The sequence below is a fragment of the Eptatretus burgeri genome, chromosome 9 (assembly GCF_056783735.1).
Source record: "Eptatretus burgeri isolate ZD-2024b chromosome 9, Ebu_testis_v1, whole genome shotgun sequence".
NCBI classification, from domain to species: domain Eukaryota; kingdom Metazoa; phylum Chordata; class Myxini; order Myxiniformes; family Myxinidae; genus Eptatretus; species Eptatretus burgeri.
Window position 1 is genome coordinate 22360501 of NC_140969.1, and position 17500 is coordinate 22378000.

The following is a 17500-nucleotide window of genomic DNA, read 5'->3' on the forward strand; positions in this document are numbered from 1 at the left end:
AATGACCCCATGCACAAAGTGAGGTCCATATAGAAATGGTTTGTTGAGATCGGTGTGGAAGAACTTGACTGGCCTGCACAGAGCCCTGACCTCAACCCCATCGAACACCTTTGGGATGACTTGGCACGCTGACTGCGAGCCAGACCTAATCGCCCAACATCAGTGCCCGACCTTACTCATGCTCTTGTCGCTGAATGGAAGCAAATCTCCGCAGCAATGTTCCAACATATCGTAGAAAGCCTTCCCAGAAGAGTGGAGGCTGTTATAGCAGCAAAGTGGGAACCAACTCCATATTAATACCCATGATTTTGAAATGTCATGTTGGACGAGCAGGTGTCCACATATATTTGGCCATGTAGTGTATGTGCTCTACCGAGTGCTATTCTAGTTTTAAATGCTTTCCCGAATCAAAATTGCAACTTTCTAGCTTTTCTTTTGATTATCTTTGTTTTACTAAAAACGGTTGAAAAGTAAAGCTTTCGGAGACTTTCTCCTTCCAATTGACTCATAAATTCCACACAGTATAACGGTCCTCGACATTATAAACCACAACATTAGCCCTGCTTGGCAACAGATGCAATCAATACACCAAGCTCAGCAACGCCTTGTTACGCTAGTCTGAGCAATGAATCTTGGCAAACGCTCTATTACTTATCAAACAAATAACAACAGTAGGTCTGAAACTTACTGGTAGTAAAGACAAGCATACACAATGATGGCAAGAAGTAAAAGGGAAATGCCGACAGCACATCCAGTCACCACACCAATCAGAACTGGAAAGAAAAGACAGTGACTGATGAACGCTTCTTCGCCATGTGCATGTAATAATATTGGTAATAATAATATTAATCACTGGAATTGCAGATATTCACAAGTGCATGTGATATTTCTCCTCTCTCCTCCCCACCGCCCCTCCATCTACTTTATCTACATCTACATCTAATCAAAAAGGCGAAACTGGATAAATGTTTACCTGCTCTCGTCTAAAAGGGCTGTTGGAAGGTCTTGTTACACAAGGTCATATATTGATTGGTTGAAATATAAATGCTTGTCAGGCTAGACATAGTTATTTCACATCTGATTCTAATATTTGACCTCCTCAGGTGGATGGAGAGATGGGTGTCCCGTGTGCCAGCATTAGTTGGTAAACGTTAAAAAATCCCACGGTGTCCTTTTGGAAGAATAAGCGAGCTATCGCCATTACCGTGAACAAAATTACAAATTCCTTCTCTAACGTACAGATAGCGGTGAGGGGCGCACCTATTGTCAGTAGTCTGGTGCTTATTTCACCAACCTCAGAAGGATAGCAGGTTGAGTCAACCCTCTGGTGTTAATTCAGCACTCAACAGCGCTCCAACTCAGGACCCGAGGATCCCAAGCCACCACCCTAACCGCTAAGCCAACGCCAGGCTCAAGTTTAGGTGAAGTTCTTCAGGACGATGATTTATTGACTGGTGAAACCATTATATCCCTTTTATAGACTTGACCCCTCCTTCAAAGGGGTAGGTTGGTTTAGCGGTTGGGGGGGGGAGCATTGGGGTTTAGTTTAGAGCGAATTTACAATTTTGTACCAGACATTGTGGGACCTTTAACATCGACAAGTCGTTCTAACATGTGAGACCACCGGTTGCACGTCGCTTGATGGAGAGACAGAGCCATAATTACAGTCATCTCGTATATGCAGTTAAATATTTTCCTGTTACTCTGACAGGTAAGGCTCGGCACAACTGTAAAGACACTGTCACACCTTGACGATTTAGCCAGCGTATGCCGACGTATGAAAAATTTGCCGAATATGCTGGCACACGTCGAATACGTTATGGGTAAGTTTTGTATACGTTAAGAGTACGCTGAAGCACGCTGGCATACGTCGTAGTATGCCGAGCTCATCGAAAAATTTTAACATGCTCAAAAATTTTCAACGTATGCCAGCATATGAGTCACACGTTCCGCATACGCTGGCCATAAGTTGTAGGCACGTTGCGCGATCGTTGACACACGTCGACACACGTTACCTGTAAGCTACTCATAAGTCGAAACGTGTCGAGGTAATGTTTGGCATACCCGAAACTTATTTCTAACCTATGAGTAACGTGTTGTCGGCACGTTACGCGATCATTGACGCACGTCGACACACGTTACTTGTAAGTTATTCATAAGTTGAAACACGTCGAGGTAATGTTTAGCGTCAGTGTTCCAGACTCCATGGTTTTGTTTTGTTTTATCCTTCGGCATGATGGTGATGTTGACACTTCGATTTCTAGTGCGGTTATAATATAATTAATAGGCTGCCACTCAACGATTTAAATTATAACCGCACTAGAAATCGAAGTGTCAACATCACCGTCATGCCGAAGAAAAAATAAACCAATGTCACCCGCAGGGTGACCCGTATCTTGCCAAAAGGTGACCACGTGTGACTTCTTTAAGGTCACACTGAGGTGAACAGAGCTGCTATCCACCAGGAGCGACTCCTTGTTGAATATCTGCCTACAAGAGATTCCGATGAGAATCGTTCTACAGAGTAACCATGAAAAATATGTGTTTGCCTCATAACGTCACCAAATGACGTCATAATGTCTCAAGCTTGACATATCTAGAAAGCACTCATCGAGGTGTTCAATTTGAGGTACTACACAATATAGTTCCTAAAACTTGAAAATTTGACCTTGGGGTCAAATATGTTTGACCTTAGGTGCTAACCATGAAGGTCAAGGCCAATCGCCACCAAAAACTAATCAGCTGAGCGCCAGACCATATACTACATTCCTATAAAGTTTGGAGACGATTAGATTAAAATTACTCAAAAAATAAGGGTTTCGTCGACTCCCCTGATTTGCGACAAAGTGACCTTGACCTTTGACCTTGACCTTCAAAATTTTATGCGCTGAAAGGGACCTCTATAGGCCTCTGATATGCGAAGTTACAAAAATTTCCAATGATAACTGTGCTCTGCAGAATTTTTTATACGTGATTACAGACAAAAAAAAAAAAACATACAAGCTGACTAACATATCTTGCAAAAACTTCGTTTTGGCAAGATAACAAAAGAGAAAAACCATGGAGTCTGGAACATTGACGGGTTCCTCCTGTATGAACCCCATTTGTATATACCAATTCCCCTAAACGCTGCCAATACGCCATTATACGGTAGCTGTAAGTTAGTAACACGTTCAGCAAGTTCTGTGGTCGTCCGTAAGACGTCAAATACATCTACATACGTCAATATGTGTTGGAGATACGTTACACATAAGTTCAAAGCACGTTGCTCATAGGTTCAAAGCACGTTACTCATAGGTTAGAAATAAGTTTCGGTTACGCTAAACATTACCTCGACGTGTTTCGACTTATGAGTAACTTACAAGTAACGTGTGTCGACGTGTGTCAACGATCGCATAACGTGCCTACAACTTGTGGCCAGCGTATGTGGAACGTGTGTGTCATACGCTGGCATCCGTCTAAAAATTTTGAGCATGCTTAAAATTTGTCGACATACTCGGCATACTATAACGTATGCCAGCATGCTTCAGCATGCTTCAGCGTGCTCTTAACGTATACAAAACTTACCCAAAACGTATTCGGCAAATTTTTCATACGTCAGCATATGCTGGCTAAAACGTCAAGGTGTGACAGGGCCTTGACACTTCGATGTCTCGTGCGGTTATGATTTGAATCGTCGAGCGGCAGCCTTTTAATAGGCTATGCCACGTGATCGTCGGCGATACGCTACCGCGCTATGCATACGTTAGACTATTGCTGGGCATAGGTTGTGAACGCCAACAACACGCTAAGCATTCGTTGGTATAAGTTATCTATATGTTATCGAAACGTTCTGTGTACATTACTAATATGTTATGCATACGTCCAACTCGTTATGAATACGCCAAAACTGAAAAAAACCATCAATAGTTGAGCGTACGCCAGCGTTTTACATACATTTTGATACGTTGCCATACGCTGGCTAAAAGGTCAAGGTGTGACAGCGGCTTAAGACTAATTTAAAGGGTTACAATCATATAATTTACAATCCATCCATTTCTCTCCCACAGCTCCATTCCGTCCTATCAATTTGTACTGTAACAGCCTTTTACACACTTCATGGAATGTTCATAACTTTCCCCCATTTCTGTGTGCCGTTTTGTTGTGTTGTTGTTTACTCGTTTGCCAAAAAACTTCCAAATTTTGTCAAAAGGCATTCGTTTTCGTAAATATTTCAATCTGATGCCGTAAATATTTCAACAATATATTTCAACCCATTAAATGTGATAACGATCGTATCGCTGAACCGTCCATATAAGCAAGGCAAGCAGAACTTCTCTTCCTCTCCGTCGTTCCATGTTGTTGCCTTGCCCCAATTTTCCCCTATTGTTCTACTTTTCAGTTAAATAGAGCAACGACCATTATTGTGATTCTTCATTGTGACTTAAAATGATATAAAATACCAACATTATTGATATAGAGACAGCTCTTCTACTAACAGGGATCCACAGAGTGAGCAGTAAGGGTATAACTTAACACAGCTACAGGAAAGGGTTGACAGGATGGTCTGATCTAAAGGTATGCACACTCGCCTCAAAGCTTTCTCGTCTTGGATCGAATCCCAACTCATCTACAAACTGTCATCCTGGTGTTTCACAAGCATGATGATTCATCAATGTGTGCACCGTTCCCCCGATGGATGTTAAACTTGCATCCTCTCTGTCAGGATTTGTTGGTGGATGTTAACGATCCCACAGTGTCTTTCAAAAAAAGTAGGTGAGCTATTGCTTGCAACCTGAACAAATTACAAATTCCTGCCTTAACCAGTAGATGGCATTGCATCAGTGGCATAATGGCACCTTCAACCAATGAAGCTATTATATCCAGCAGCCTTGTGCTGCATATGGAAGAAGAATAGAAGTACAAAAATAAAATGTAGTAAAATGTGTAGTATAGTAAAATACTAAATAGTATAGTAAGAGTGTAGTAAAATAGAAGTACAAAAATAAAATGTCGTAAAATGTGTAGTATAGTAAAATACTAAATAGTATAGTAAAAGTGTAGTAAAATAGAAGTACAAAAATAAAATGTGTGATAGTCAAACTTAAGTTGTTAAAATGTTGTAAAAGGACTACGTAGAAAATAAGCTGCATCAATGTCATTTTATGGCCGACCGAAGGCTTACTGACCACCGCTCAATTTTTCTCGATTGAACATCTTACATCCTTTGTGCTTTGTGTGCTATCCACCACAACCTCTGAAAGATTCTTCCATGAAATACTGTCTAGAACTTCCCCCAGAAAAAGTGCACGTTTTCTCCTGCAATAGGAATACATAACAGCCTTGAAATAGAGTTTGCAGTGTTGAAGATCTGTTTCTCGGCTGAGAAAATACCTCCTTTGTAAGGTTGCACACCAAATGTGGGCATGCTGTTCGGTCGGCAAGAAATGGAAATGTTGACAGCTGTGGAAAGAAGAAACAAACTGACATGTATTCTATGTGTCCACACGCGGCCTTCATCTCTTCCACAATCGGCAAGATGTGACCTTCACTACATTCAAACCATTCATTACATTCTCAAAATAACACGAAAATGGAATCTACAAGGACAGCCCAAGGTTCACGTGGACCTTTTATTTTAATGAATTCAAAAAGTAAAGCTCTGTTTTTGAAACCTGACCAATTTCTCAGGATATCCTCCTGCTACACATACACATTTGTCCCGTCGACGTGGTACTGTCTTGGTGGCGTCTGCGTATACGTATTTGAGATATGAGTGCAGTCGTTTGAGGACGTGTTCTTTGTCACCTTCACCATTTGCAAACTTGATGCAACCCACATGCTATTTGAGTGGTCTCAAGGGATGAAACAACGCCGGACTGGATATAAAGTGACCAGTCTAGACTGTATGGCAGATGACATAGAAATTCTCAAACCATCTCCACAATAGAACCCAGGTCCCTTGTGATCTGATCTAGTTGAGGTTCTTAGGTCCTTCAAGCCTTGCAGGAAGCTTATTGAAATTAAATTGAGAATGAATGATGGTTTCCACACTTCGAACACCGACATGAAATCCTGCGATTTCATGTACTGCATGCTAATCCGGCTGTTCTCCAAAATTAACTGTTTAACACGTTTTAATATCTGCTTCAGTAACAGTAGTTGGTTTGCATATGTGAGAACGCTCAAGATGGCTCACCAAATTACGGCCATGTTGGAACTCTCCGCACCATCTAAATAAATAATTAAATGAAAGGCATTCATCGTCAAATTGTGCACGGTCTCCTGTGAATCCGTCCTGCACAGGGAACTTAATAAAAACACCTCTGTTCCACAGCACACGTGACTATGTTAGCCGCCATCTCAGGGTTTTATCCAGAACTCCTTAACTGGCATCGACGTCACTTCCTGCATAACTTTCTCAGGGTAGAGTGGGTTAGACAATATCATTGCATTTCAGCATCGGTCTAATATTTTAACATTATCTACAATAAAATGTCCACGTCAACGTTAAACTGCCCCAGTTTTATGGAGATGTCTTGATTAGCAACAAAACACACATTAGCCTACCTGAAGCGTTGTAGCAAAAGGCACCAAATAAGGGTTGTGAAGAATCGTAAGTTGAATTGAATTTACAATCCTCTGAGTATGCCACCTGCTGCTTTGTGTTTATATTTCCGTCTAACCATCCGATCCTGCATGCCCCACCATCAACACGTTTGGGTCAGACAGACAGGCTATGTGGCCTGCCCGATACAATTACAGCAACTATTTGCACACGTGATTACCAACTTATTTCGTTGTCACAGATGTTGTAAGCGTTTCGCCATAGACGCATTGTCATTGTTGGGTTAACTGTAGGTCCTTTCAAATAAACTCACTGTAATATTGAGGGGAAGTTAAACACACTCAAACAAGCCTCACCAGCACACATTGAAGTTGCTGTCATTCTGTGCCTTCTGTAGCTGTGTCGGGGTAGCAAGATTGACACCTTCATCGTTGCACACCTGTTGTGCTGTACTGTACGACATCGAGGCGGACGTATTCAACAGGTAGAAAACACCATTCCCTTGGCACCAGCTTCGTGCTACTAGGGAATGAGAAAGGAATGTCTCGGCACGTAACGAGGTCATGTCAAGAGATGGGACAAGATACGTGGGCCAAAAAAAGGGTGCAGTTTCAGTGATGCTGCCATGTCAGTAAACAGATGGTTTTGTTGGCTTTTATATGGTTTGTGTCTCACTCGAGCATTCAAGTGAAAGTACGAGAAAATTCGTCTTTTTAAAAACTCTCGTGAAGCCATATTCAGGAAAAAAAAATGGGAATATTTTTCCTGAGCATTGAGCTATTGATAAGAACAGTTCTTAACGTGATGTAATCGACAACGCACGAAACTGTGTCATCAACAACGACTTTCAAATCAGCAAAGATTTTCCCACAAACTTTATTTTGTATACAGAGTTGAGGCTCATGGGAGAGCGAGAACACAAAACGGATCAGGACGCAACAGAGCAAAAGGGACACGGCTGTGTTGCTGATGCAGTGTCCTTTATTACCAATACACTGGTAATCATTTTGCCGACCTTGGAAGGATGACAGCCTGACTCAACCCACCTGGAGTTATTTAATGGATTGACAGAGTTTCAAACTCATGACCCAAAGATCTTAACCCAGTCACCTTAATGTTAACACCAGGCTGAAGGAACAGGTGAGAGAGAGAGAGAGAGGGGGAAGAGAGGGGGAGATAGAAGAGTTGAAGGACAAAATAGAGACTTAGACAAATAAATGGTGTGGGGAGGAATGAGGGGTAGGGGTGGACGCACGGGGTGATGGGGTGGACGTGGATGAGATGGATGCATAAGCAAACTCTCAGGAAGGAAAAACTGGAAATTTGGAATGAGATGAGATTTGGGTGGGAGAGGGGGGTGTTAATGGGCATGGAAAAGATTATGGTTCTGGATAGCGAATGATTTGAGATGGTGCTGAACAGGTGTCTTGAAGACCTGGAGGGAAGAATGAGGTTGAAGAGAATGTGGAAGTTGCTTCCACAGGCAGGAAAAAAGAGGAACAAATGGGTGGAGGTGAACATTATTTACATGAATAGCATGTAGAGATGTTCAGTATGATCAAAAGACTTGGAAATATTCTAATTTTATCCACATACTCAGCATGACAGTAAATCCGTCACTGAATTTCTGAGCAAGTTATTGCATGTCCACACACACACACATTGCTTTGGAAAAGCAAGTTCAGACAGAGCCTGTGGTATTGAGTCAAACTAATACAGTGTTCTCTGCTTCCTGCTTCGATTTCACAGCCACACCCTCCCCTCTGCTTCATCATTAAGCCTCAACGTTTTGTGAACATACTCATGCTTCACAGCTCGTCCAACAGGCACTTATTGATTTCTTTTCTCACAACTACACGGGTGTTCAAGAACTAGTTGAAGAAAAGGAGAGATGAGGAAAGAGAAAGTTAGATTGCAAGTAGAGACAGGTGGTGCAATGTGAAAAACACGAAAAGAAGAAAAAGCCAGAAAAGATAAAGGGTGACCCATGGAAGGATGACTTCCAACCAGACATCGTCAAGAGACGGTCATTATATAAGGATTTGCTGGAAAATATATTCTAGCTTGGAAGGCAATACTTGGACATATTGCCTGTGTTAATGGTTAATGTTGTCTGTCTGTACGTCTGTCTGTCCCACCCTGAAAAACAGAAACGCTCCTCGGCGAGAAAAATTAACAAGTAAAACTTGCTTCAAATTCATCCAAACCTACGGGAAAATTAGAATTTTTTTTCAATAGGGAATCAAATCGAACCCGAGTAGTGTATAGGCAACAAATTGCTGTCTCAATGTATCGGAAAAAAATTCCTGTTAAAAAATATATAACCTCCCGTTTTTGAGCTCTTTCAACCAGTGCAAGAATAAAAGGCTTCTTTTTTTATATCGTGGTGATTTTACCATGGGCTTCGATCTGCTAGTATATGGATAATCCTTCATTAGATGTTTCCAAACTTTTGCTGTTTCATTAGTCTTCAAGAAATTATCAACAAGGAAAAAAGACATCAAATGTCAGAGCCCTCGTTTTAGTAATTTTGTTGTACGGAGCTAAAGGTCCTGTCACACCTTGACGATTTAGCCAGCGTATGCCTGACGTAGGAAAAATTTGCCGAACCAAGCTGGCACACGTTGAATACGTTATGGGTAAGTTTGTATACGTTAAGAGCATGCTGGCATACATTGTAGTACGCTGGCATACGTCGTAGTATGCCGAGCTGTTAGACAAATTTTCCATGCTTGAAATTTCCCGACGTATGCCAGCGTGTGATTCACACCTTCTGCATAACGCTGGCCATAAGTTGTAGGCACGTTACGCGATCGTTGACACACGTCGACACACGTTACTTGTAAGATATTCATAAGTCGAAACACGTCAAGGTAATGGTTAGCGTCAGTGTTCCAGACTTCCTGGTTTTTTATTTTATTTTTTTTCTCTTCGGTATGACGGTGATGTTGACACTTCGATTTCTAGAGCGGTTATAATATAATATAATTAATAGGCTGCTGCTCAACGATTTAAATCATAACCGCACTAGAAATCGAAGTGTCAACATCACTGTCATACCGAAGAAAAAATAAAATAAAATAAAAAACCAGGAGGTCTGGAACACTGACGCTAACCATTACCTTGACGTGTTTCGACTTATGAATATCTTACAAGTAACGTGTGTCGACGTGTGTCAACGATCGCGTAACGTGACTACAACTTATAGCCAGCATATGCGGAACGTGTGTCATACACCGAGTACCTCTAGATATTTTCAACATGCTGAAAATTTGTCGATGTATGCCAGCGTACTACGACGTATGCCAGCGTGCTCTTAACGTATACAAAACTTACCCATAACATATTCGACATGTGCCAGCTTGGTACGGCAAATTTTTCATACGTCGGCATACGCTGGCTAAAACGTCAAGGTGTGACAGCGGCTTCACACTTCGATGTCTAGTGCGGTTATGATTTGAATCGTCGAGCCGCAGCCTATTAATAGCCTATGCCATGTGATCGTCGGCGATACGCTGCCATGCTATGCATAAGTTAGACTATCGTTGGGCATAGGTTGTGAATGCCAACAACATGCTCAACATGCTCAGCATTCGTTGGTATAAGTTATCTATATGTGATTGAAATGTTCTGTGTACGTTACTAATACGTTATGCATACGTCCAACACGTTATTATACGCCCAAAATTAAAAAAACATCAATAGTTCAGCATACGCCAGCGTTTTACATACATTTTGATACCTTGCCATACGCTGGCTAAAACGTCAAGGTGTGACAGCCCCTTAAAGGGTGATCCCATATTTATTTACAACTAAAATGGCCACTAGTCTACCAGTCGGCCATCTTTTATCAAATCGCTAAATGAAGTGAGGTGCAAGTGTATGCCATCGTGTACTGTGACTGCACCATGTTTGAACAAAATCGGATCATACATGTCCGAGAAATGGTTGATGACACGTTTAAGTAACAAAATGGCTGCCAGTCGGCCATCTTGGATCTGATCTGGAAAAAAAAAAAGAGACGTGCATATATGTAAGTCGTCATTCATGATCTCTGTGCCAAGTTTGAACAACATCGGTAAATGCATGTCCGAGAAATAGTTGAGGACGTGTTCTACATTGAGTTTTTACAACTAAAATTGCTGCCACTCGGCCATCTTGGATCTTATCTCGAAAAAAATGACGTGCATATGTATACCATCATGTGTTGTCTTTCTGCCAAGTATGAATAAAATTTGTCCATACATGTCCGAGATATGGTTACGGACGCACACACGCACAGAGACGAAAATCAAAACCAAATCCAAAAGCCCCCTTTTCGGATCAAGTCCAATGGGGGCTACTAATCCCTTTTTAGTTTTCACCAACGGAACCTCATTCTCTCAACTTTCTACCCATACATTATCTCATCCCCATGGAAATGATGTGATGCTGGAGGAGAAGCCAAGTGGAAGAAATGTTAAGAGCGATTGGGTGGGCGAGGATTAAAATTATTTATAAGAATGCTGAATCTTTGATAGTTTTTTTTCTATTTTTATCTTTAATTGGACACAGTGGTGTTTTGGCAATTCAAACAATGGACTTACATCCCACAGGTTGTTTGTTTAAATCTAATGGAAATCAGTCACTTTAAGGAAAAGGTTTCTAAGCTTCTGGAAACCAAGCTATTTTCAAGAGAATTAGCATGTTACTATTTGATTGTGGATCAAGAGCATACCTGGCTCACTAACTAACAGTCTTCAGGAGTTATGTAATCAGCCTTCCGCACCTGGCCTGGCCAACAACTTTGCCAGTCTACATCATTCTCTTGCTTAACTCTTAAAATTCCCTTGGCAGAGGTCCTAAATGCTACTTGTAAAGCAATGCTGCCCCACATCCATCAGAAAAGCTACTGTTTGATGTTTTTACACTAATGATAACTAAACCTGGTGTTGACCTAACTGTTAAGGTGGCTGCCTTAAGATCTTATGGTGTTGAGTTTGAGCTCCTGTCGTGCCAGCAAATAATATCAGGTGGATTGATTCAGTCATCCTTCCGAGCTCGGCAAAATGAGTCTAATCTAACTGGAAACAGGGGGCACTGCATCAGTGGCGCAGATGTGCTCTCATCATTGATGCAACCAGCAACCATATGCTGTATACGAAATAATAAAAAAGTAATGATAACTAAACACAAACTTCGTGTGTGTGCGTGCGTGCGTGTGAGATATCCTTCTTTCCAGTTGATTATGTATCTATCTGGAAATGAGTAGCATCACTTTACATAATGTTTAGCTTGGTGTTTTCCGTAGCCCTTGTTTGTCTGATGTTAATCTTCTGGAACAAACAGACTTTGGCCAAAGAATTAAGAGGCAGGAATTTGGAACTCGATCATGGTACTTTATTCAAAAGTTATCTTTTATCTTCTAAAATGGGATCTTATATCATCCATGAGGAAATGCTTGCAGATGTAATATATGGCATTTCCAGTCTGAAAAATTGCATACGCTAACATTTAATATCGTGCCTACAAAGCATCAGGTCGACTTAATTTATGGTTGGATTCTCACTGATCAGGAGTTGATAAACCAAGTAGAGGCAACTTGAAGGTGAGCAAGCTACCACCGACCTGTCCTGCAATCCCATTATCTCAACTGATTCAACTTACACTGAAAATATTAGCTGTAAAGAAACTTTCTTCACAAAGTTTAACAGACATATTATGCCCAATAACCTCTCACAAAAAGGAGTCTTGGGACATTATCAAATACGTTTCCCCTCGATAGGTCAGTGCAACAACGCGGCGACGTTTGTGCAATTTGTTCCTGCTCAACTGTTATTGTGTTTCATACACACTGAGGTTCCAATTGCAAAAGGAGGCAGCCCTCCCAGATATGATCTTACATTTACTGAAGTGTTTTTCCTATTATGCTATGAGTGAGGCATGCCACTTTACAGGTTTTGTAACTGCCTCGTGAAAAATACACCAATATTGCTGCCTTGTGGGATATTTTTCATAAATGTCCTACAAAAGCTATCGGCAGTCACACACGATACAATTCATGACGCATAATACTATTTGAGTCACGAAAACCTTGTCAAGTTAGTTTTCTCTTTGGGGTTAACATTTGGGCTGGAAAAGAACGTCCACACTGTCTGTTTATGCCCTGCTGTCTGTCAAACTCCATGATTTCTGCTCCTCCCTTGACTCTCATAAATGAGATATCAGATCCAACAAAAAGGTCACTTCTTCGAGCAAGGAGACGGGAAGTAATCCTGACGCTTCACAGCAATTCAAACATGGAAACAGAAAAAGTACCTGCATCTTTTATCTTTAAAAATAAAAAAAATTGTAACCAAGGTTAAAGTTCACAGAAGAGTTGAGTGAGAGACGGGTGATACTGACACAGTAATGGAGTGGAGGGAGTTGGCATACATAGGGGGGATGGAAAAATGGGGAAGGAACAAACATCCAGGCACCGAAGTTGAGACACAGAGACAGGAAAAGGCAACCGAGTAGACAAGGCACATGTAAGTAGACAGGAAAATCTGACAGTGAGTCTAAGTCTAAAAAAGGAAAAAGGTGGGTGGACAGGAAAGGAAAGGCAGTAAGAATAGAAAATATTGGGAAGAGGAATAAGGGATAACATGAGATTGTGATAGCTTGACACTTTAAAGGAGTGGAGACAACATGTTTGAACAAACTCAGGGAGGCAATTCTACAGTTGAGAGAAGAGGATTAAAAAGTGGAGGGGGAGCAGTTAACCTGATTTTGTGAGGGTGACAAGGTTTTGGTTGCTAGCTGGGCCAGTGTCGTCAGAGCAGCCTGTTCAGGCAGAGGGCAGGTGGGGTGAGACTAGAAATGAGGAGACAGAGAGAAAAATATATTCAACTAGAGAGTTCATAGAACACCTCACCTCACGCAGTGTTGAGATAAAGGACATGGGAAGGGTCTTTTCAACTATTGTTTTGAGTTTCCGATAATGACCTCCATTAGCTTTGTTCGTGAACTTTGAATAACAGGTGCGATGACAACCATACAAAACCGATGGGTCAAATGAAACAATCCAGAGCTGAGCCTTCTGCCAACTCTTCTTGGAGAAACTGAATATTTTGGAACAATCTTTGAGAAAAAGATGCACTAAACAAATATATTTTGGACGAAGTTAGCTCTGCTGTTGCATTGATAGGCGTTGCCATTTTGTCTGAATCTCACTGTTACTCCACCGTCAGAGCGTGTGGCAATTTTGATTGGTCAAGACTGCGTAAAGTTTTTCCCAAGTATTGCTCAACTGAATATTTTTGGAAGTGCAAAGAAGGTGATTTGTTGTCGACAGTGTTCGAATATATAATTAAAATGAAATAAAATAATGGTTTTCTAGGCTGTAGAAAAAACCAAAACAAACCATTGAATCTGAAGTTTACCACTGGTGATGCACAGTCTTTTACACCACCTTATTTACCCTGTTATATTAGTTCTTCGGCCTGTTGTCTGTGTCCTTTATGACGCCTTCACAAACAGTAAGTTTCTTGTTTGGAATGATTTTAAATTTGACTGCCAGACAGGCAAGCAGACTAAAAACAATTACCTTACTCCTCTGTGCGCACGTGTGTTCGGGACAAGACACCGTGAGATTTGTCAAATCACTAGCCAAAGTACTGCTAAACTGTGGGTTTGTGTCCTGATTCATGTTCCACAGTGTTCAAAATATGAAATTCAATTATAAATTAAGTAGTACCTCAATTATAGAAACAGACTGATAGACACACAGGGTGAACCAATTGCTTAACCCCACTTTGAGCTACATGTGGGATAAAAATTTCATAAAGTGATTAAAAGTTTTGAAATAAAATCTATTTACAAACTAGCAATCATGGGCGTGGCCAACTTTGCAATCCTCTAGAATAGGAAATAAAACAACAAATCTAAGCACAAGGATCTGATTCCAATCCATAGAGCAGGCTTGTGGATGGATCTATTGTTAAGAAAACAGCCAAGATTGGTCAGAGTTGGGGATTATGCTCTTAGTAATAACTGGGATAGTTGGAACAGCTCTTAAAAGCAGGAAGAGATTGACTTCGATGTTAACTTTGACCAGACTATGAAAACCAGCAAAAAGCTAGCCAGAAGATACAAAATGAAGATGAGAAATGCTTCAGAGAACAGGAGGGGCCAGGGACAACAGCCACAATGTAGAGCGAGAGAGAGAGAGAGAGAGAGAGAGAGAGAGAGAGAGAGAGAGAGAGAGAGAGAGAGAGAGAGAGAGAGAGAGAGAGAGAGGGAGAGAGAGAGAGAGAGAGAGAGAGAGAGAGAGAGAGAGGAGGAAAAGAGGCTGTGGTAAAGAGCATAGCAGAGGAGCCATGGCCACGCCGACCTCCCTGTTATGACAGCCTGACTCGGGAGGACAACACAAACAGCCTTCCCACATTGCAGTTCAGGTATCACGCTGACTGTTACTCCTGAAAAGCTGCAGGTGTCATTGCTTTGCACCCAGCATTCCGATAAATCATGCTGATGAAACCATGTGAAGCATTGCCATTCGTCCACTCTCTCACCATCTCTGCCTGCTGCAGCATTCACTCCGCTTAAGAAAGCTGCTTATTGGGCCCAAGAGCTAGGGAAAGAATGGTGCTCCTAAATTAAATTCCCTTTGTGTGTTGCTCACATTTCTTTAATGTTTTCTGCATTTCAAAACCTCTGCTCTGAGATTTGTGATTATCACCATAGAAAGAATATAATACACGAGTTGCTGGGTTATCGAGCAACCATTAGGCCTGGTGTTGGTTAAAATGGTTAGGGTGTTGTGCTTGGGATCCTAGGATCCTGAGTTTAAATCCCACTCGGCTGTTGAATTAATACCAGGTGGGGTTGACTCTGCCTGTCATCCTTCTGAGGTCTGCAAAATGAGTGCCAGCTTGCTGGTATCCTGTGTTGGAGTGGCGACCCATCCAGGATTGTACACAATAGCCAAGGAGACTGATTGGGCAGCACCAATGCTCTGCACAGAGTATGGTCCTGATGGATGGAAACAGCCACTAGTTTTGGAATAATCTAAAGGCAAGCACCACGAGCTTAAGAACTGCTCTTTGATAAACAATTGAATTGGAAGTTGTTTATTACAGGAATTGTAGCATGGGCAGAGTGTAATAAGGCTGTTCATTTTTCTCACTGGACAGGCTCTGCTCTTAGTTCCTTGCACATTCGTTGTACAAGGCAGACGATCGTGAGAAGTAAGGCCAATCTTGTGATTGTGATTGAATCGCTGTGAGCGTGTCATTCGTACCATCAAGGCCGGGGCATGCACCCTTCCCCAAGACATAGTCAATTGGATCTCCATCACAGTGCCCCTTCGGGGCTCACGGCAGAGCCCACAAGGAACTTTGCATATTTTAAATGCTCTTGGGTATGTTAATGAATATTTATTCTATCTACTTTTATTACACACCTCAATCACCCATAGGATTGCTTTATTGGGCAAATTATAGGGTCTGCTGGTAGTAAAATGTCATTAATCTTTAGTAATGGCAGTGGAACCATCCCAAAACAGAAAACTATTCAGCAAATTCAGATTATTCTTTTGATGTTCTTTTGCAGCTGGTGCCTTATCATTAACTAGTATAAAAGCCCATCAAAAATGACGGGTTGGAGAAATGGCAACAAAAAATTTAAAGAGAAGATATGATGTTTCACAGCAACAAGTGTTATTTTAAAACATCACATGTACAAATGTGATCCCCTTTTTAGCTCGCCTTTTCGAAGAACAGAGAGCTATAGCGATACCCCCGGCGTGAGCGTTTGCGTGAGCGTGAAAATGTTAAAGTTTTTGGTGCAAGTTATTTCCTTTCTAATGTTTTTATCTACCACACTATTTTTTACTGATTACAATATACAAATACATATATTGCTTTAAAATTATTTGGATCAGACTTTACTGCAATGCTTTATAAAAAATATTATTAGACTAGTCTTTTAAAAACGATAAATGTATAAACAGGCGAGCATTGGGTGGCTTTGACACCAACTCTCTGGTTCTTTATCTTCTGGGACGCTTCATTTTGACGGTACAGCCTCGTGAGCGTACCAAAGTCTGAAGCCTCGGCCTAGCGTCAGGTGTGCTTATATCTTCTTTATTTGACATCCTACGGACGTAAACAAACACTCGTTTTACTCTGTGTGTGTGTTGCACATCATATTCAGTGAATTTCACCTCACTGCGCCTTTTATTTACTGTTATTAAAAAAAAAACGCTTCTGTACACCGCCTTTGCGGCCCGGTTTGCAAGTTACCATCTACAATTCCAACGGAGGAGACACAATTACTCTTTTATAAAAAATGTTTTTCATGTTTTATTTATCTCGAAAAATAGACAGTCGTGAATACACAGTCGTGTTAAAAGATTGGCCTTTAAAACCCTATTCAAATCATCCTTATGAAGGGGGACAGACAAATATACACTGTATTTTATATAGGTAGATTGTCTTTGTTGGCTTTATTGCAGTTAATTCGGAGATATTAGACTGTTATGGTCGATTTATTTTGGAATTAACGTATTTTGTGATTTATTAATTTAACATTCATGCTAGCCCGTCTGCCCGCGCAGCGAGAGACAGGATTTTGCAATCGAGTGAGAGTGTCGTCGGTTTGTTTTCTCCATATGCTGGTTTCAGAAGGTGGAATAGAGCCCTTTCAGGTGTCAAAGTGTGTGTGTGTGTGTGTGTGTGTGTGTGTGTGTGTGTGTGTGTGTGTGTGTGTGTGTGTGTGTGTGTGTGTGTGTGTGTGTGTGTGTGTGTGTGTGTGTGTGTGTGTGTGTAAGTTGCTGTTGTTGACTGCTATCTCCACATGTGGGTGGGTTTCAAAAGATGGAACAGAGACCAACCAGGTCTCAAAGCATCCACCTCCACCTGTGTGCCCAGGGCCTCACTTTTTTTTTTTTTTTTACCATTTGAGCTTTTGTCATCAAATTTTCAACAAACC

The 17500-nt window shown here is 41.3% G+C and overlaps 1 protein-coding gene across 3 annotated transcripts in view; it reads right to left on the reverse strand.

The window, feature by feature from the left end:
• Positions 1-17500, reverse strand: part of LOC147019697 (stabilin-1-like) — a 29464-nt gene that overhangs the window by 8812 nt on the left and 3152 nt on the right. The window contains exons 2-5 of one of the 3 annotated variants that reach the window (XM_085894350.1): positions 6904-7069; positions 6550-6674; positions 5374-5442; positions 689-773 (exon numbers count right to left, since the gene is read on the reverse strand). In XM_085894350.1, coding sequence (XP_085750476.1) covers positions 689-773; positions 5374-5442; positions 6550-6674; positions 6904-7069 — 445 coding nt within the window. Of the gene's footprint in view, positions 1-688; positions 774-5373; positions 5443-6549; positions 6675-6903; positions 7070-17500 lie in introns of those variants that run through there. The other 2 variants (XM_085894351.1, XM_085894352.1) reach the window with 2 other exon arrangements.